Source organism: Falco punctatus, assembly GCF_963210335.1.
Source record: "Falco punctatus genome assembly, chromosome: 1".
Taxonomy (NCBI): domain Eukaryota; kingdom Metazoa; phylum Chordata; class Aves; order Falconiformes; family Falconidae; genus Falco; species Falco punctatus.
In genome coordinates, this window is record NC_137580.1 from 55,869,689 (window position 1) to 55,890,874 (window position 21,186).

The window sequence follows — 21,186 nt, forward strand, 5'->3', positions numbered from 1 at the left end:
GACAGCAGCAGCTGACCACAAGAGCATTTTCCCAACAGTGCTAGCAAGTTGCCTGTAATAGGACATCTGATGATCAGATGAGATACTATATTTTAGTTCATCTAGGGAATTAATTCAGTAATGCTCCATGACCTTTGTTTTTCCAGGACTACAAACTAGATAGCTGTATTGGGTCTGGCTGAGAACAGATCTTCTGTTCTCCTTTGCTTCCACCCATGGCCTTTGCTTTTGCTTTATTAAACTGTCTTTATCTTGACCCACGAGCTTTTTTCCATCTTAGTTTCTCACCCAACCCGTCCTTCTGAGGAGGAGGGTGATAAAGCGGCTTGGTGGGCACTTGGTGTCCAGCCAATCTCAACCCACCACAATAGTACAAGTCCTTTGTAGTCTTAAGATTTATGAGTAAGAAATTATTCTGCTCAGGGGCAGGTTTGAAAGCTAAACAAACCATTCTGAGGGGAAAAACAAAACAAAACAAAAGTATAAGGCTGAAAAGGATCAGAGAGGGGCTAGGAAAAATGGATTTGTCCATGATCACAATAGCTATAGCAAACATCAAATGTCTGGTGTGAAAGGAGCACCCAGTCGATATTTGCTGGTACAGGCCAGTAGACTGAGCAGAGGGATGCCTGAGCTGAGCATTTCTTCAGGTACCTGATGTTCAGTTCATCACTAACACACATTATAGAAGGCTGTCACACATGCATTAATATAAGGAATAAAGAAACTGTTGCACCTCAAGGCTTTAGAACAGAATGTGAAACCTCACTTTCTTTCACTGGCAGGTATGCAGGATGCTAACAATCTAGGGAAAAAATAGTTTGGATGAGGTTGATTAATCATCAAAAATGAAAATGAGAATTGAAGCTGATGAGTATAAAAAAGAACAGAGTTGATGAAAAATGTGAGAATTTCTACAGAAAATTCAAAACATTTTCCTAAACTGAACTGCTATGGTTTTGTTTACCTACTTTTTCTATCTTTCCTGAAAAAGAAAACAGATGCAAAGAAAAGTGAAATATCATCAGTTGTCATAAGCTTATATTTTAATTTTCATCTTTTACAAAATGAGGTAATAATCACAATTATTTTGTAAATTTCAGGAAAACTTTTTGTTTAAAAAAAAAGATAACAAGATTAAATGGGACAAGATAGAAAAGACTATAATTCTGTCTATAGAATCAGCTATGTAACCCTATATTTATTATTCAAAGTAAACTGAGGAGTATGGCAAATCCATTACAATAATTAGTCAATTAATCTATAGTTTTTTCAAACATAAAAATTAATCACATTAAGGACTGATTCAGTAAGCCTTCAGCTTAATTAATTACATTTACAGGCCCCATCAATAAAGTGGGACATTACTAAAATATGTTACTAAAGAGAAAAGGAAAAATTAATTGCAAAGAAATATACCATTTACTACTTCTATGAAATATTTTTTTACCAAATTACTTACTTACATTTTATAAAGTGTCTACTAAATCATTTTTGCGCATACAGGCCTAAAACACATCTGCTGTAACACCCTAATTCTTTCCTATGACAGGTTTTCAGAGGGTGGTTAAGAGGCAAAAAACAAAAGTGAAATCCAAAGCTATTAATGTTTTCCTTTTATATGCTGAACAAGTTTGTTAGACTTGAATAAACAAGTGAAAAGTTATGGGTCTCTGCACAAATACCCACTGCAGTGAAAAACACGAATCTGTTGCTAGAAATTATTAGGAAAGGAAAAGACAGTAAAACAGAGAATATCATTATATCAGTGTGTAAGTCTGTGATTCAATAAAAACTTGAATATTGTGGGCATTTCTAGCTTTCCTACCTCAGAAAGTGTTTAACAGAATGGTGACGTGCTGAGAAAAGGGCAACGCAGGTGTGCATGGAATGAGCTCCACATTAAGAACAACCAGGTCAGCAAGAAGCCCTTAGGCTGGAAAAGAAATTATTAGCAGTGGTTTACAAAATTGAGTGATGTGAACTGGGGGGTAGGAATAAACTCTTGACTCCTTCTTCTGAAAGAAGAACAAAAGCCAAAAAGCCTTGGCATCAGGTTCAAAACAAAAGGTTCAGGAGTGACAGACCTGTGGAACACCTCATCAAAAGATGTTATGCCTGTGAAATACCTATATGGATCTGGAACAAGTCCATGAAAGATAGATCCACCAATAATTACTAAATGCATAGGAACAGTATGCAGCTCAAGAAGATCATAAAATAGAATTAGTAGAAGACTAGGAAAATATTCAAGGAAAGTATTCAAATTCTTCCCCATGCATTCAATTACTGTCATTGCTGAAGAGAATTTCTATTTTGACTTACATGGCCATTCATATTCTTTATGTTTGTGAAGGAAGAAAGCAACCCAAAAGAATAGATTAAAATAGATTAATAGATTAAAATCTAAGAAAAGGGCAGAAACCTACTGCATGAGACCATAACATCCTTAATTTTATGTGGGATGGATTTGTTGACATGCAAGTTACCAAAACTACTGCTTTTTATGGCTTCAACTACACCTCTCCTTCCACACAGCTTTTTACTTCTGATTGCAGCCCTTGTTTTCATCTCTCTGTTCAGTTAGCTGTCTTTCAGCTCCTGACTCATAATACGTATCTTCCTCATCCAGGTTTTTTTTTCTGCTGGAAGCAGCAGAAAAAATGCCCTAAAACTGGGTTAACTGACCTGCTAGTGACTTCCAAAAAAGTGAAAGGAATTTGTCTTGATTTTTCCAGAGCTTCTTAACCTAATCTCTTTCCTACATAACACTTCTGTACTAGGATTGGTGGAAAAAATTCCAAAACTTCTGTGCTGCTTTGCCTTATGTAGAGAATATCTTGAAGAGTTCAGTTCCTGATCCTTGGAGCCACTGCCTGGGTATGGATATGCAATACAAAAAAGAAAAAAAGAAAAAAAAGAAAAAAAAAAGCATTACAAGTCTGCTTATGTTGATGTTTCTTGTGAGAGGAAAGTGAATTTTAAGAGAAACTTCAGTTCTATGGTATCAGAACTAACAGAGCCTGATTGATACTAGATTAATATCTTCTGGTTGAATTCTTTAATATCTAATATCCACCAAGAAAGAAATTTCAGTTGAAGAGTTTTTTAGTGGCTGAATCACACATAACACCTTGTTCTCAGGTTGATTATTTGGTGTCTGATAAGCATGAGTTGTGTTATCATTTTTTTCTCAATTGAGGTACTAACAAGGTTTCTTGCCTCACAGTAGTTGCCTATTCTCATGAAATTTGTAGAAATTTAACTAGCATTAAGAGCTCTGCCTCTCTGTTCAACATATTCAAAATTAGCCAAGAGATTCAAAGTTGTGGGGAATGCCAAAACAGGTAGATAAGCAGCACAGTACAGCAGTCTTTTATCTACAGGAAATAAAGATTTTTATGTAATAGAAAAGACGGCAACATCTTAATTTTAATTTTAATTTGGGTGTGTGTGTGTTGCTGTACCCTTTCTGTTGTGTCAGTCTAGGGCAGTTTCTTTTAAATCTTCATATGGAGAGATCCAAATATAGAGGTCTATAAAGTACAATATGTATTCACACTCGAGGAGAGCTCAATTTGAAATAAATTATGACAAAGGATGAAGAAAAGAAAACTTGTTCTTGAGGTACACTTCTTTGAAATGTAGGTATCTAATTATATTGGCTTATCCATGCATTAAGAGACCATAATTTTCCAGAATACTGAAACAGTAGTTAACATATAGAAAACACAATTGTTTTTTAATGTTTTGTACAGCTTTTGCTCAATAGATTATGAAGTGGTTTATGCAGGAAGTAGGTATTGTTGCTGTCATAGAATTGAAAAGGGAGTTTAGGCAACCTTACTAAACTCACCAAGCCAGAACACAGGGTGGGAATAAAATTTTAAACTTCTGATACCTATGACAGGACTTTTTCTGCTATTCGTAGATGTTGGCTCTGTGGCAAGCCTTTTATAAGACTATAGACAAGCTTTAAAATACAACATTATTCAAACAAAAATAAAGATATTCAACATCTGACAAGTGTGTTGCTTGGTACCTACTTTTCGCAGGGCTCTTAGAGTAACAAAGCTGCAACATTGCATCATTTTTTGTCAATAATCTGTGGATCACAAGCTCCCTAAAGGGAATGTTAACTCCAAAACTTGAGGTTTACTTTTTGAATAAACAAATTAATTTGGCATCCTTAAAGGCATTCTCAGGCAAAATTTGAGCTTCCTTTCTGTGCCCAGAGTAATTATGTACAGAGGAGTGTAGCCAGACTTGGAGCCAGAAAAACTTGGAGCAGAAAAAAGGTGTTGGTGATTTGTAAAACGTGCAATAGACCTCTGGAGATATACGCTGCTTTGCTCATACTATTTTATATATATAACAGGGGTTGCATAGGACAGAAATGTTAAACTAAGAGAAAAGCCTTTGTTGGTTGCTGTTACCTTGCTCTCACAGGGGAGTGGGTGTGGGGAAGGAAAGGAAAGAGAAACTAAATCCAAATCTTGAAAATAATCCCAAATCACCAGAGAAAGCCTTTACTGATAATTAATCTGGGTCTCCTAATGAATTTCTATTTAGCTGAATATATCCTGACCTTGATAAAAGTCAGACAGATGCCACACAGATCCTGCAAGTTACTCACAGGGAGAGAGGGGACAGTGGCACCAGGTCTATTCCCTTGAGCAGCAAAATCTGCCATTGCAGACAAGCCCTTCCCACGCCCAGCTCAATTTGAATAGGAAATAGATACATGAGACACATTTGTCTAGATCCAAATTCCACACACTGACAGAATGTTGGACCAAAATGGAACAAAAGTGATCTGTGAATTCAGGATTCATCCCAGCTGAGGTCATCCAGGGTGCAGGCTTGTCATGACAGAGTGTACACTCAGTCATAATCCAAGCAATGGATTAATGCCACAACCCATGCTGTAATTAAAGACCTTCTACAAAGACCTTGTTGCTTATAAATTTGTAAAATCTTAAGTATTTGGGCTTAGATTCTCCATGCCTTTTATTTTCAAGGTGAAGAAAATTCAGTGAAAAAAATGCTCACTGTTTTCTGAGAATCATTTTTAGGAAAGAAAAATAAAATATTTAGGCAAGTATGCAAATAAATGAGCAGAAGTAATTAAAATCATATCTGTTAAAAGAATCTCACTCCCAACGCTTTCAAACTTTCCAGACTTCATAGTTAACATTTCCCTAGCCCAGGTTTTATGTCCTATTACTCTGTATCACAGTAGCCATTATAACAGATGGATACAGAAACGAGATAAAATTTATTGGCTAAAAGCAAACAGCAGAAGTTTAACAAACAAGGAGCCAAGGTATTTTTTTCCTCTCAACATAGAAAAGATCTATACAGAATAAATAAATATCACAGCAGAATAAATAAATAAATAAATAAAAAGTAAATACTACAACTATAGGTGTACAGATATCAGAGCCATATCTAATGGGTGAATAGCTTTTGGAAGTGCTTATTAAAATGATCACTGTTCACTATTAATTTTATTTTAGTAATAAGCTAAATAAGGAGAAAAAAAACAGAACAGTTTTGCTACAATAACTGAGAAAGGAAAAAATTAAGTTTTCTGGCAGAGTTTATTATGGTGCATGCTGTATATCAGTTTACTTCTTTTAAAACTCCTTTCTGAAAGATACAATAGAAAAGCCTATCATGAATTGTACTGTTAAGCAGTTCTTATCTATTGCTACACACGGAAGAAGTACCCAGAAATATATCATTTAATTTTCAGAGACATTCATTTATCCGGCAGGACAGGTCTTGCAAGATAGATATTGCTAGCTCATAGGAATCTTACACAGACCAAAAACTTAAGCACAATAGTACAGAAGGCATGTATACTTCTATTGTCATTGAAAATAAAAAGCAAGGATACAACTGTCATTCACAAGATACCGTATTTTAAAAAAACAAATCTTCAAAGCTGTCGTTTTGGAATACCTTTAATACTTATGTCAAATATGAACAATCCTTTCTCTTCTGCTCAGAAACATTTTCTTTACTTGCAACTCTTTTTAGGCAATAACCATCAAAAAGATTTTAATTGTCCATTCTCCACAGCTGGATGGATCTAGCTTTCTAACACAGATAACTTAATGACAGAGAAAAGCAATTAAAATTGGGATTAATGACCTTGGCCTGATCTATGTCTGGAGGGAACTGAATAGACATAGCACGGAGTGTGGATTGTGTTCCTCCAAACACAGTTCATATGCCCTGATTAATACTGTTGTCATCCTAAGGACTGTCCCGCATATTTGGGACCCCCATGTTTGAACAATAAAGTGCTAAATCATCTTCTCTGCTTCCAGAAAATAAGACCTTAAGAAAAGATGGTGAGCCAATAAGAGTTAAAGAGGATATAATAAATGGCAAGGGAAATGATGAAAGGGAGGGAGGCTGGGATTCTTCACACTGGAGAGAAGGCAAAGGGGAGCATGACTGAGGGCAAGGGGAATGCCCTGGAGGCCTTGGCCAAGCCTCCATGCTCCCAGTAAACAGCTCATCCTGCTGCTGTTGCTGAAGGGGAAATACTGGTCTGGGCAAACCATTCATCTCACCAAGTGAGGTGTTTCTTACACTCTTACTGCTTTCAGCTACAGTTGGAGGTTATCCTAAAGTATACATTTGACCAATGGAAAGATAGAGGTGAATTAGTTCTATCAAGTTATGTAAGGTTTTATCTATTGGATGTATGCGGAAATTAAAGTGAGGCCATGTTTTGTAGCTAATGAAATTAGCCATATTAAGCTGTATATATTCTCTTTGATTTTCTCAGCTTTAAGAAATGCTAGCGTTCCCGCCAGTCTCCAGCTCGCTGCTGCGACCCTGTACTGTATTACAAAGTAAGTACTGGGCTGCAAGACGTGACTGATGCTTTTTTGAGAGAAAAACCTAGCAGCTCATGGTTCACTAAAGCATTGAGAGGCATCATATGGTAGTGAGGGCATCTGAGATGGAGGGAACGCAATGCTGAAACTTAGATTTGCACTACACAAACCCATCAGATATGGGTTCTGCATGGGCAACTGCATTGCTAAGTGCATGGGCTGTGCGATCGCAGACTGGCTAGCTCTCCCTTTTCTAAAAGAATCTAAACTCATTCTTTGAACATTTTGGCAAAGTTATTTTCTAATCCTCTCAGTATTATTGTTCCTATCCTCTGGAGTTCCTACATTCAGTGAGAAACTTTTTGAAGCTGTGCTGCTCCAAACAGAACACTAGTTTTGAGAAAATGTTATTTCTTTGCTAGGCCTGTCATGGGAAAGTACTAAGTCCTTGAGACATCCATACTGAGGGAAGCGGAATGACTGTATCACATTCCCATAAATATTCCTGGTTAATGCAATTGTGACTCCAAACGGTTTCACAACTACCAAATACAAAGAAAGGGTTAACCTCAGGTAACAGTTGGGCAGTGGAATGGAATGGAATGGATCCAACCACAGAAGACAAAAGACCTTGGGGTGGGCAGAAATGGGGATGTGACACCATGCCATAGCACGGCACACTTCATGTAGCACACAGAGATTTTTGTTCCTACAGCACACAGTCAAGGAATCCCTGAAAAATGGGCAGATAGCAGATGTGTATCTTGGAAGGAAGCCTAATGAAATAGCAGCTGCAGTGGACTGATTGACTGAGTGAATCCAAAGGAAATACCTATTTCCCTGGGGAGTTTAGTAACACAGGATTTTCATAGACTTCAAATGCAAACTGGGCTAAAAGAGAAACTGAAAAGATACCAAACTCTGAACAGGCTGGAGTAGGTCAGAAATTGTCTTGAAGGTGGAGATGGATCTGGAGCACTTCATAGGATGGCTATGTAACTATAAATACACAGGCTCATGGAAAGTGGGGGGGTAAGTTCCCCACCTGCCTTCAGACCTGAGCTTGGGAGCCACTGATTTTGACAATGTAGCTGTAGCTTCTTGTTAGAAGCTGAGATTGTGAAAAACCCTGCTAAAGTTGAAAGTGAGCTGCAACCTTTGATTTCCCCCCCTGTATTCATCAGGCCAAGCGGCCTGTGGAAAGATAGCTATCTGACTTGAGGTAATCTTCTCCATGAACACATCCCACCGTTTTTTCTTATTTTTTTACAGACATTATAAATTAAATAGTTAGCACTGCTGTTTTTCTGGGTATCATAGTGAGTGATTATCAGGTCTTTCTCTTTTCCCTGTTAGGTCTGTCCTTCTCTAAAGAGACCTAGCTGTTTTCCATGACATCTCAAAGATAAACAATAACACAAATGAACTGTCTTCTCTGTAGGCTCTCACTCTTCATAACCTTATTCTTTATAGTGCCATGGAAAAGGAACTTTAAGAACAGGTAAAACGGATTGATCAAGGCATCACTAAGTCAACCTCTGCATCCTGAAAATGCATCTCCAGGCCTTGCGTATTACAGACATGGCATACAGCATAATACAAAGTAAGACAGCATAAGACAAAAATGTGGAATTATCACTTTGATGTTGCAGGTTCTGTACTATTAAAAAAAAAATACAGGTAGTAGGTACTCATTCTCATGTACTGCTGGAGCTGAAAGGTATTCCTGCTTCAGTGACTTATCCACTCTTTGACTGACTGGGCTAATATTTTTTAAAATAAAATTATTTATTTGTATTTTCACACATACAGAATTGTTTGGGTTGCTTTTAAATAATTATCTTTCTCCTTTTTTCTGTTTTCTATTAATAATTGAATCACTTGTTTTCCAGGCAACTATTGTGATGATATAGATATCAAATAACATGCCATATTTGATGGTTTCATACAAAGAACTGGATTTTGTCCTAAAAGTCAATTCACACTTTCTTACATTGGTTGAATGCCCCTATGAAAAAGCAGAATCAGAGCCATTAATTTAAAAAAAAATGGGTCAAATTGTAAGTAGTCTAAAAAAGCCATATATTTTCTCCACCTTGGGGGGAGATAAGGAAAATATGTGCAGTATGAAAAGAAAAGCATTTTTTATGTTCATGAGGCCCCATCCTTAAAAGAGGTTGCTATTATTTTTAAAAAGTTTAAACAACATATATATTAAATGGTTAAAAGAAATGGTTGTGATAGACCAAGGCTCACTTTTATGTTCTACAAGCTAGGTATCCAAGTACAGATAATCAATCTTCTAAATTAACAAGCCAATCTGTTCCCTTTCCTAACTGTTTACTCATACCTAATTACAGAATGTCTCTTGGAGTATTCCTATTAAATATTAACTCAGATAATAATCACTGAATTATAGAAAGAGCACAACATCAGCTGAAACAGAACAGCTCTAAAAAAGGGAAAGAGAAAAACTGGTTTCTGTACTAAAAAAGCTACAACATTTTGGTCCATGTCATATAAATGCAAGAAAATACAAGGTAAATAATATTCCGTTTATTTATTTGTCATTTACCCAGGCAAGGCCTCCTGAAATATAAGAATTCTACAATTACCCATCAGTCTGCTAGGCTTTTTAACTAGTTTTCTTTCACCATATCTACAGTCAATGTAACTCATGACCTTACAATTGTTAATGGCTTTTTAAAAACAAAACAAGGTGTAGAGACTACTTTTCTGAGGCATTTTAAGATGTTCTTCAAAAGTACTTTGCTGTCCTTCATCTCTTTACACTAACAGAAGCTAGAATTACAAAATTAATCAAACTATATCTTCAGCATGACCCAATTATTGAGTGGCTGTCATGGTGAATCTGGGCTTGTGAATTCTGTTAATGTCACTTACTTTTCCTTGGAGGACGAAGGAAATGGCTTTTTTGGGAAATGAACAGTCTTTTTATACCTTTTTAGAAAAGATGGGGACATGAAAAAATGCAGGGTAGCATCCTAAAACTGGAATTCCTTGGAGGATGGCTAAGGCTGGGCTACTGTGATATGGCAATTTCATAGACTTGATTTGTTTTTGAGAAGAGAAGACTACTCCTAACGTTTTCAAACAAAGTAACTTGTAGGGAACTATGCTTCTAATACCTCTTAACAATAAAATAACTAAGTATGGGCTTAGGATACAGAGCTTTGACAGGAATCCAGAACATGTGCAAACATTTCGCCAGCTGCCCAAAGAGCCACAGGGCAGTCAAAGAGGACACAATGGTTAAACAAACCATTAGTCTTAGAAAGGAAGCGAAGCTATATATAAAAAAAATAATCCAGAAATGAAAGAAAGCAAAAGGTTGTAATAATTACTGTCAATAAGGAGATGAGAACTACAGATACCTGCTAAGAATTTTTAGCAGAGATAAAGGTGGATAAGTGCTGATTCAGGGAATGAAATCCATTCCTCAGGAGAAAAAGCCTCCAATCATATTGATACATTAGGTTATTCACTTATTAGATGAAAAATAATTGTTAAGCAGTTAATTTCTGTCAAAATCCAATCCATCAATATTTATGTACGTGTCACAGAATAATGAGGGTTGAATTCTTTACATTCTAATAGGAATACCAGAAAACATTGCAGAGTAAAATTTTAAAATAGCTGTATCCAGATAATTTGCATAGAGAACTTTTAGAAGTGCTGCCTGACAAGATCTGTGCACCATTAACATGACTTTTCAGCAACTTTTGAAATACACTGTCAGTTCCAGAGCAGAGTTAGAGAGCAAACGTGTTACAGCTTTTAAAGAGGGCAATTATAGACCTGTCAACTGGATGTCAATCATATGCAAAATAATGGAATGGGTGCTACGGAACTGTAATAAAGAATTAAAGGAGGGTAACATAATTAATGCCAATCAACCTGGATTTGTGGCAAATATATCCCATCAACTTGATTTCTTATTTAAAATAAGGTTACAAGATACGCTGACAGAGGTGGTAGGTAACATTTTCAATATAAAATACATAGATTTCTATATGGTATATAACTTTGATGATATGCAATATTTGATTACAAAATATCAACAAAACAACTTTTACACTGCATATCAAATGGATTAGTATATTTGTTAGGTGTCAAGTATACTTGTTAGGAAATTACCATCACATACTTGTGTGTCTAGTGGAAGTTCAGCAGAGTTTTTCCTTGCTTGTATACATTTTAACAATTCTCTTTATCATCTCTGAGAAACAAACTAATTTCTAATAGACCTCAAAATAACACAAACATCAAGGATTATTTAGATAATGAGAAGGACAGGTCACTGGTGCAAAGCAATCTGAATGTCATTGCAAGGTGGCCATAATCAAACCCGGTATTTCTGATGTGGCCAAAGGTAGTTATCCATCTAGGAACAAAGAAAGTGGTCTCTGCTTACATGGTGGCAGCATCAACTTCAGAAATTTTGTGGCAAAACAATTACCCTTGAAGCTATAAATAAGTTAATAAAGAGAAAGGGAAGGCTATGCTACTAGCCTTTTCTCATTCAAAAAAACCCACATTAGTAGAGTACAATGCAAATATGATAAGAAAATCAATTAACTGTAAAATAAATAAAGAAAAACAATAAAAGAAATTTATTTAATTCAGTCAAAAACTCAGGGAACTTTGCCTGGCTTACAAAGAATATCTTAAGGGAAGCCTACTGATCAGGTAAGAACTTACACAGGAAAGAAACTTTCACAATGGTCTTTTCAGTCCTGACAAAAGGTAGCTGCTAATACAGTAATTCAGAACAGAAATAAATCCACTTTCTTAAAGATTTAAACCAGGCAGCTGTTAGAGTAATCATCCCACGTGGCAAATGGTTCTGTATCACTGACAGCCTTCTAAATCAAGACTCTTTACTTTTTATTAATACTCATATTCTAGTACAAAGAAGAATTAAATCCAGAAAGTCTTAGAAACGTTATTATGTACAGGTGAAACACAAAGAATGTCTTCCTTTTTGGGGGCCTTTTAATCCAGATACATATGACACTTCTCCAGTATTTCAAAATCTCTAGACTGAACTTCAGTTTAGATCAATTTACATCATTAAATATATGCTTTACCTATTCAACATGCCGTAACATATTGCTTACAAAGTAACCTCTAAGATTTAGAATATTTCCGTACCTGGATAATACAAGGGTGAAAACACACTTTAAAATGTCACATTTCTCTGAAGAAGATATTTCATTAGAAATAAAACTCTTATAACCAGTAATCTTTACTGTTCAAGCATTTTTCTCAATATGCAGTTTGTTAAAATTATGGAACCTTTTAAACATGTTTGAGCTATTCTGTAAACACAAGCCAAGCTAATAGGAATCCATCTAATATCCATTAAGCCTTCTCAAGAAAATCTTAAGATAGGCAATCTTCCATTAGACTGGTAAACTCATGCAAAGCTGCTAATCACAGTCTATATACTAAGAACTTAATATAGGCAAAAGGAAAGAGGAGAAATATTCTTGATCGCTGCTCATTAAAATACAACAGAATTATGAACCCAGGGAAGTAAACAGAATATAGTTCTAAAATACTGTCTTTCTAGTGAGCAGAATATAGAAGATGAATGTCTTAAATGACAAATGTTTCTAATCTAAAGAAAAATAGCAATTATTCTATTATGTATTTCATTAGATACTGTTTTCCTCTGAAGGCTATGGCCTAGAAGCATGTAGTTTAGCATCACTTGTAGAAAAAGGGAACATTCTGGATTTTTTTATTAGACAGACAATAATCTTCTCAGGTGTTTTTCTTCACAGACAAAATCACTGCTGTTTCATTCTGTTTCTGCTGTGACTTTTGAAAATCAGACAGGAAGATGCTAACTACCTTTTCTGCTTTATTTTTAAGGCAAGAAATACCTAAGTGTCTTCTATTTTTGTCAGCTTGGCTATAACAGAGATGTTTGGCTATCACCATCCACAAAGTGCCGAGAAATAAAAGTTTAAGCTGCATTCTCAAGCACAATTGGAGAAGAACTTGACTTATTGCAGTAACACAAGAAATCAATGTAAAGGAAAGGCTCCAAACCAGAAATTCACTGTCAGCCTGAAGAGGCAAAATACTAAGTCCAGTCACTGCTGTCCATTTGCACTGCTGTCCATTGTAACTTTGGTTAAGAAAGGTCTAAAGCAGATACAATGGCAAGAGTGGATATTGCACTTGAGATTTTTTGATTGCAAAAGTAAGAAAGGAAGAAAGGAATAGGATTTGTTAGGTTTTGTCCTCCCAAGAAAAATAAGGGCCTGTCAAACTCAAATAAGCTGAGGAACCAGTTGGGTCACTCACCTTCTGGGTAAGAAAATGGCAGGGCAGGTTAGTTAATTCAGGTGTCTGTTCAGGCACCTCCCTCTGCCACATAGACACACAGAAGATGAGTGTTAGTGACCTGTCCTATAATGTGTTTAGTTTACAAGTTTCAAGACTGAAATTCATTAACCTTGGTTTTCTTTGCTTGTTTGTCTAGTTTTTTTCTTTCAGGGTAAACTTTGTCCTTTTAATTCAGTTCATACTGTGCAATGTGAAGCCTGTGAATTTGGGTTAGGAGAATACATTTTACAGAAAGGTGAAATTTCTGGTAATGTCTTCAAGGAAGTCATTCCTTTTCAGCATCTGCTGACAGTAGCACTTCCCAGTGACAGGAAAGGTTTTTGTCACAGCTATTCCATTTGTGTAGTAACTACTTGTGGAGAATATAAATCCATGATTTTGTTTACCCAGCTTCTGTTACACAAATCCTCACAAATGAAATAAAGAAATACTCCCCCTCCACCTTCTTTCCCCCACTACTGCCATGGAACCTTGTTCTGTTTTTATTTTTACATTTCTGCAGCCTCACAGTGCTACCAAAGATTGCTTCCAAATGAGGTGCATTCCTAATTGAATAGCAAGTGGTATGCGCTCTGCTGTGTTTCATAGATACCATTGATTACCAATCTGCTTGGCCTTGTGCATGCCATATATATATATGAATATATATTATGCTAAGAAATCTTAGCTGCATTTTATCAGCTCGTATTTTGCTATCAGGGAAATGCTGCTTTACCTTTTATATTATTCACTGTATTATCATATGCTATTCCATTCTGTGTGACTGTCACACTTATGGAAGTTTAGCAGATGACTCAGGTCACTGACAGTGTAAATGCTGTCCTGGTTTCAGCTGGGATACACTCCTTCTAGTGACTGGTAGAGTGCTGTGTTTTTGGATTTAGGATGAGAATAATGTTGATAACACACCGATGTTTCAGTTGTTGCTAAGTAGTGCTTATTCCAAGTCAAGGACTTTTCAGTTTCCCATGCTCTGCCAGTGAGGTACTGAGGCCTGAGCAACAGGCCCTGAGCCAAAGCTGACCTCTAGATGAACCCACCAACGAAACCTTATATATATTTAGTATCAGATCATTAGCAAAATATGCATGACCATTAGTGAAATATGCATGATCATTAGCGAAAGATGCAGCTTAGAATACAATCATTAGTGAAGATATAGTGCATCCTTCCTTGCTTAGAGGCAGGTGGTTAAGGCCATGAAACCAGATGTTTGGCCTTGTTTGGAAACAGGTGATTAAAATCCAGTAGATAAAGGAAAGTCCCTTGGTTTCTCCCTGAGCCCTGGCCAGGCTTTGGTGGGATCTGAGAGAAGAGTAAAACCAGACGTTTCTGCATGTGAAATTATGTGAGCCTGTTCATTCAACAGTGTAAAGGCTGGACCCTCTTACAGCGAGTTTGGAGCCCTCACCTACGAGGGGACACCATGCATAAGACCTCCCGATTGCTGGGAAAGGCTCTGCAAATCCTCACTGTGACCAGGGGTCTCCAGCAATTGCAGATCTGGATGATGGTAACGTAATAGAGAAACTGATGATGTATCCTAATCACTGTATCTAACCTTGAGTAGTAATGATCAGGTGTGTTGCCTTGCTTATCTGTTTTATTGCTTGAATCAGGGTATCATAGGCTAATCCTTTTGTAGGTGTATACTGCCTTATTTTCTGTATTAATTTGAAGCAAACAGTAAATCAAGATTATTTTCTGTATTGGTGTCTGTGTTTCCTGACAATTGGCAAAACAACCAGTGAGCAGGTGCACAGGAAGCCGGGAGGGAGCAGAGCCAGGACAGCTGACCCAAACCAGCCAAAGGGGTATTCCATACCATAGAACATTGTGCTTAGTATATAATACTGGAGAGAGTCAGCAGAGTGCTGCCGATTGCTGCTTGGGGACTGGCTGGGTATCAGTCAGCAGGTGGTGAACAATGATACTGTGTATCACTTGTTTTTCTTGGGTTTTATTCTTCTCTCTCTTTTTGTTATCTTTTTCATCATCATTATTAAACTGGTCTTATCTCAGACCACAGGTTTTATCTTTTTCTGATTCTCTTTCCCACCCGATGGCGGGACAGGGAGTGCGAGTGTGGCTGCTTGGTACTTGATCGCTGGCTGCTTGGTACTTGATCGCTGGCTAGGGTTAAACCATGGCATGCTTACTTTTGCAATATTTTCAGTTTATGGACAAACATACAACTCAGGCTATGAAATCACGTTGATTAGGGAACATATTTGTTTCTATTGAACACAACTGCCAGGAAATACACGTAACATTGACTGATTTGCATTTATGACAGAATTGCATTGTCTTCAACCAAAATAATTATTGATAGGACATTCAATGCTGCATTCATGTGTAGCTATAAAAATACAGTTGGGAATCATACAAGAAATTCATACTTATATTTTGTTTTCACTTTTTCAGTCACCAATCTGTAAATATTTGAATGTACCATTTTATGTTGTTGGCTTCAATGTTACTCAATATAGCTAATGATAGGTACATTTAATTATCCTCATTATAACTAATGGCTTTTGAAGTACAGGAAATGTTAATTTTGCACATCCATCCATTACATTTTGACATGTAAATGCATCACTTGAAAATTCACGTTTATGCTATTGATTTGCTGTCCTGTAAATATTTTAACATTTATTATTCTGCTGAACTGGACATCTTCCCACAATTGTTCTAGTAAGTGTGTTCATTGCATATAGGTCTCAAAGCAAACTGATCAAAAATCTTAGTATGTGCTTCATGTATTTATCCAAGGTGAAAAGTGAAGGTTAAGAGAGATGACGCTGTCATTTTTACTGTGTTCTGTCCTAGCTTACTGATGGACCACCAATCTGAACTTAGAATTAATATATTGTGTTCACATGACTCGGAGTCGTACCTGAAATGCAGTTCCACCTCTGCTTTGCTTCATGTACTTCAGAATTCCGAAATACATGGACCTGCCAATAGCTTAACACTAAGGACTGCTGTCTCGCTGCATGGACCAGCACTCCCTCCATGGGTGTTCATTCCATGCCAACAGGACAAGAATGAGTTCCAGCATGAAGGTGCAGCGCATAACCTCATCAGTAATTATTCCAGCACGCCTCCTTGAATCCTGGCTGTATTCAGCCAGCTTGCTGTGCAGGTGGTGCAAATACAAGTCTTGATTCTCTACAGAGTAGATACAGAATGCAAGTGCAACCTTTAGTCACACTCTTTGGTTTGTAGTAACTTTTGCTTTTGTAGGTATTTCTGTGACTATGTGAATTTGTTATGTCGTTACACATAATGAACAACGTGTGTTGCTAGAGCAGATGTGTGATTTAGCTACCTCTGCAGTTGCTTTTTCGAATTGCTGAAATGTACATTGCTCAGTGGTGGTGATACGTGAGGATATTCTGTAAAGCATGTTAATTTAATTCCTGCTAATACAGTGCCGCCTTAGATTTGTTGGTATTTTTGTCTCTTAGGACAGTGAAGACAATATCCATTTATGAATTATAGGATTGCATTGTATTTATTTATGTTCTCTGTTATTGCATACGAGTAAGCCAATACCTATAGTGCATCAAATGTAATTGTGTATAGCAGGAACAATGTTTTCCTTCAAATGTGCCTGCTCTACTCATATGTATGCTCTGATCACAACTTAGGATTCATGGCTCCAATCACAGTAATTTTCCATTCGAGGACATACTTCTCTTTCCCTGTGTGTTCTCATGAATTTGTTCAAGGACCCTCTTTGCCCATTACTATCTAAATTCAATGTGATCAGCACAGTAAACTCTGCTAGCAAATTTACTGCCACATGCTCCCACGCCAGTATATGCCCTCTGCACTACGTATCATATACTTTTATGCAGCCTATTGAAACCAATCCCTTGTAACTTAAAAGAATATGGATTTTATATTGATATCTGGAAACTAAACCTCCTTTAATTGGTTTTACCCTCAAAATATACTCCAAGACTTTATTTGGCACATCTCTAGATTGTGAATCTGATAGACATTTGCAGTTTTATTATCTAAGTGGTCTGTTGGCATTTCTGAAATATTTTATGTAGCTACAGCTAAAATCCTGATTATATTGAGAAAATGAGAAAGATAAAGCCAATAAAAGTAAACGGAGCAGCAACCCTAGGCCTTCACGTTTTCCCAGGTCTGTGAAACCTTAATGCAAATTTTTCAAGTTATAAAAAACTAAAGGAACATGCAAGCAGTAATGAAAGCTAAAGTAGGAAAAAACATAAGCTAGAAAAATATCTGGGAAGATGTCAGCCCTCAAAGATTTTGATAAAAGAGACACACAGAAAATATTTCTCAGAAGGCAACAACATTCTACCGCTTCTAGGATTTTACAAAGCACAAATGCGAAGGCCAGAACAGCTGTATGCTGGTAAAGCAGCAGACATGCAAGGCCTCTATTTCAAAACAGCAGCATTCTATGCCTTGCAGCAGCATTGAGATGTTGAGATGGGAAACAATGCTGCTCTTGCAAGTTATTTCATACCAAAAAAAGGAAATGCTCCTGGTAAAACTTGGAAAAAATACCATTTGTGCTCTCTATAAATAGTCAATGGGCTCTAGGAAAAATACACTGGCACCTAACAGCAGTTGCTAGGCCATCTGATAGCAGGAACTGGACCAAATGCTGCAGTTTTGAGGTGTTTTTTACAGCCAGCCAGATGGAGAGCCCTGTGGAGGCTCTCCCCTGAGACTGCTGCACTGCTGAAGCAGCTTTATGGGGCCGCTGCAGGAGGCTCCAGGCACAGCTAGGGCTCAGACAAGCACCCCGCCGGGCTGGGTCCTCAGCCGCGTCCGCCGCCCCCGACAGCCACAGCGAGCGGGGCGAGGGCCCGCAGCCTATCGAGGCGAGACTGAAACAAGCTCCCGGTGCAAGCCGACAGCAACGCCCTCCCGAGCCGCCCGCCGGCGCGGGACACCACGAAGCCCAGCGGCGGCCGCGGCCGCCCGGCCCCACCCGGCGGGAGGGGCACGGAGCAGGCGGAGCCCTCGTCACTTCCGCCGCCGGCGGGGAGGGCTTCCGGCGCGCGAGGCGTGCGGCGGGGCGCTGGGCTGGGGGGCGGCCTCGCGCCGTGGCAACGGCCCTCCTCCGGCGCTGAGCGAGGGGAGGGGTGGCTGGGCAGCCGCCGGGGCCGGGCCGGCGGTGAGGGGAGCGCTGCGGGGCGCGCTGCCATGGGGGCTGAGGCTGCCGAGCGCTCCTCCGCGCTGTGAGGGGGCGAGCCCAGCCCTGAGCGCCATGGCCCTCGCCGGCAGGGCGGCCGTGTGGTGGGCCCGGCTGCGGAGCCGCTGCCCCGCTGCCGCCCCGCGCTGCCTGCCGCCCTGCCTGCCCGCCGGGCCCGCGGCCTGCCGGCGGCGGTACGGCTCCCGCCGCACGGTGAGTCCGCGGGCTGCCCGGGGGTGCGGGTCGCTTCGCCTGCCTGAAATCGGCCTGCAGCGAGGCCCCGAAGGCGGCCTTCCCAGGCAGGCGATGCTGCCCTGCAGTAGGTACTTGCCGCTGCAAGGGCGTTTGTGTCCCCGTGGCGATAGGGCTTGCCGTGCCAGGCGAGCTGCGGCACCCCGCAAATGCTGGTTAATGCTGTGTGCTGGTGCTAGCAGGGAACTGCGGGCTTGCTTCGCTGCCTGGCCCGGAGCTGCGTGCATAGCCCCTGTAAGAGAGATGAGCTTTGTGAATCTCTATAAAATTTGCCACCACAGTTTTTCGATGAAGCGTTACTGATGGCTGTTAGGGGGTCTCCTGGTTCCTGATGCTGAAAACTTTGAAAGCAAAGAAGCCACTTTTCTTCAGTGTATGTCGTATTACCTGGAACGTGCAGGAATTTTTTTTAAAAAACATCTTTTTTTTTTTTTTAAGTGTTGGACCTTTCTGTGTATGAACCAAGAAAGTCAAGCCGACTTCCTGCCTTTTTTTTTTTTTTTTAATTTAGCTAAGATGTTACCTGTAGCTTTCTCTTCCACAAAGTCTGCTTGCTTCTTATAAGTTCACTGCTATCTGAGCTGCTAGGTATTGTAGCTGTATTCTTAACATGTTTGTGAAGAACAATGTCCTTAATGGTCCCCTGAATCAGTTTTCTTAATCCTTAAGTTTCGTAGTTGCACAAACTTGAAACTGTTTTTTAAGTTTTACAACTTCCTGTATTCATAAGAACATTGTACTTTTCACAACACTTTCCAACATACTGATTTTACAGGGTAACAAATAAATATATATGTATGCATGACTAAAGTGAAACACCAGCATTTTAAAAATTGATGACAATTTAGTTTTTTTTCTCTTCAACCTATGCCTGTTCTAGAGAAAAGAGTTAATTATTTTTTTAAAGGCTTGTATTGTATGTAGAGGCTATAACTACGGTTTATGAAAATTTCTGTTTTTCAGGAAAAGTTAGATATGTCGATGTATCCTGTTGAAAGCATTAGAAACTTCAGTATTATAGCTCACGTAGATCATGGCAAAAGTACACTAGCAGACAGATTATTGGAAATCACAGGTAAGTTTCCTCATTTTATGCTACCTTTTCTTGACATGTAAGGGGATGTGTAAGTTTCTGTAGCTTTGATTATTACTAAAATTTCTAATATCTTTGCTCTTCTAGTGCCAGGTTGCTTGTGCTCTAGGCTGCCAGTTGTGTAGTGTTACAGATGTGAATATGATGGAACTTCTTTCTGGTTGAGATCTGCCTACAAGGAGGGGGTGAAGCAGTGTATAGTTTAGAAAGTAACTGAAAAGGAATTAACTACCTTGTTCAAGATGCTGTTCCTGCCATTCCCGACCAATCATCCATTAGACAAGTATACAGCAAGTTTTTGACGTTTACTGCCAGGGTTTGGGTTGGACAGAAGGGAGGGGCTGTCATGACCTAGGAATTCTGGACAGAGTAGTTTTCAAAAGTGTCGATGAAAGAGAGGAACTTCAGCTGCTTGTACTTAAATGAAAGTAGTGGTATGTCCTCTTGTGAGCAAACCATAAACTGCCTTTCATCGTGGCAGAGCTCACTGGTACTGAAGCTGACATGGTGCTGCATTGTAAGTTTAAGAAATGTACAGACCTATGTTGATTTAGATTTAGTGTGTAGAATAACTGCCAGTAATTAAGTGTAAATTCCATGGATTCTCAGCTGCTATATAGACTTGCTTTTTCCTTCGCTCTTAAGTGTTGGTGAAATTGTGTTACTTTTATATTCAGAGGTATTTATTTTGTCCTCACCAAAGTGCTTCTTGCACTTCAGTGTTTTTATTCCTGTGTTGTTATTAAGAAGAAGGAAGATTACCCCCCTTTAAAATTAAAGTGAGAAACAGAAGTGCTAAGGGATCTTCATAACTGTGACTCTGAAACTAGGTTTTCCTGGGGCGGGGTGGAGGGGGGGAGGGGAGATAGGATGCCTTAGAAAGTTCTCTAAGGTAAGCTGTAAAGCAATTGCTGTATCTCCCAAGACTAATTTCAGAATAGAGCTTTGAAAGAATCTTACTTTTCTTATTTAAGGAGTGAACAAAATAAAACCTGAGAGAGAAGCCTTTGATCAAAGTCATTCTTTATGATTACGTCGTGTGTCACTATGGGCAGTTTTACCTAATGTCTGTGATAGAATGGAGTTTTGAATTCAGATCTGTCAAGCTGTGCGCTAATGCTCTTTTTGCACTTGAGATTGGCACAGGTTGGAGCTGTGGGCCATGAAGCTGCTTTCCAGTGATAGAAAGTGAAGTTTCTTTAAACATCAAAATTATTTAGAACCAAACGGAAGCTTTGTTGCTTCTTAATCTCTGATTTAGGTTCACGTGATACTTTGTATTGTGCTTGTTCAGGAAAGTATTATATGTAACTTTATATGTAAAAATATATTTAACAAATGTTAAGAGTTAAACCATAATTTTATTTTAAAATGAAAATCTAAGTTTAGCTTAATGAGATTAAAAAGCTTCATTTGCA

The 21,186-nt window shown here is 38.5% G+C and overlaps 1 protein-coding gene across 2 annotated transcripts in view; it reads left to right on the forward strand.

Moving 5' to 3' along the window:
* Positions 1-17,674: 17,674 nt before the first annotated feature.
* GUF1 (GTP binding elongation factor GUF1) overlaps positions 17,675-21,186 on the forward strand; it is a 30,031-nt gene continuing 26,519 nt past the window's right edge. The window contains exons 1-2 of one of the 2 annotated variants that reach the window (XM_080403985.1): positions 17,675-18,636; positions 19,639-19,750. In XM_080403985.1, coding sequence (XP_080260111.1) covers positions 17,980-18,636; positions 19,639-19,750 — 769 coding nt within the window. In that variant the 5' untranslated portion in view covers positions 17,675-17,979. The other variant, XM_080403986.1, reaches the window with a different exon arrangement.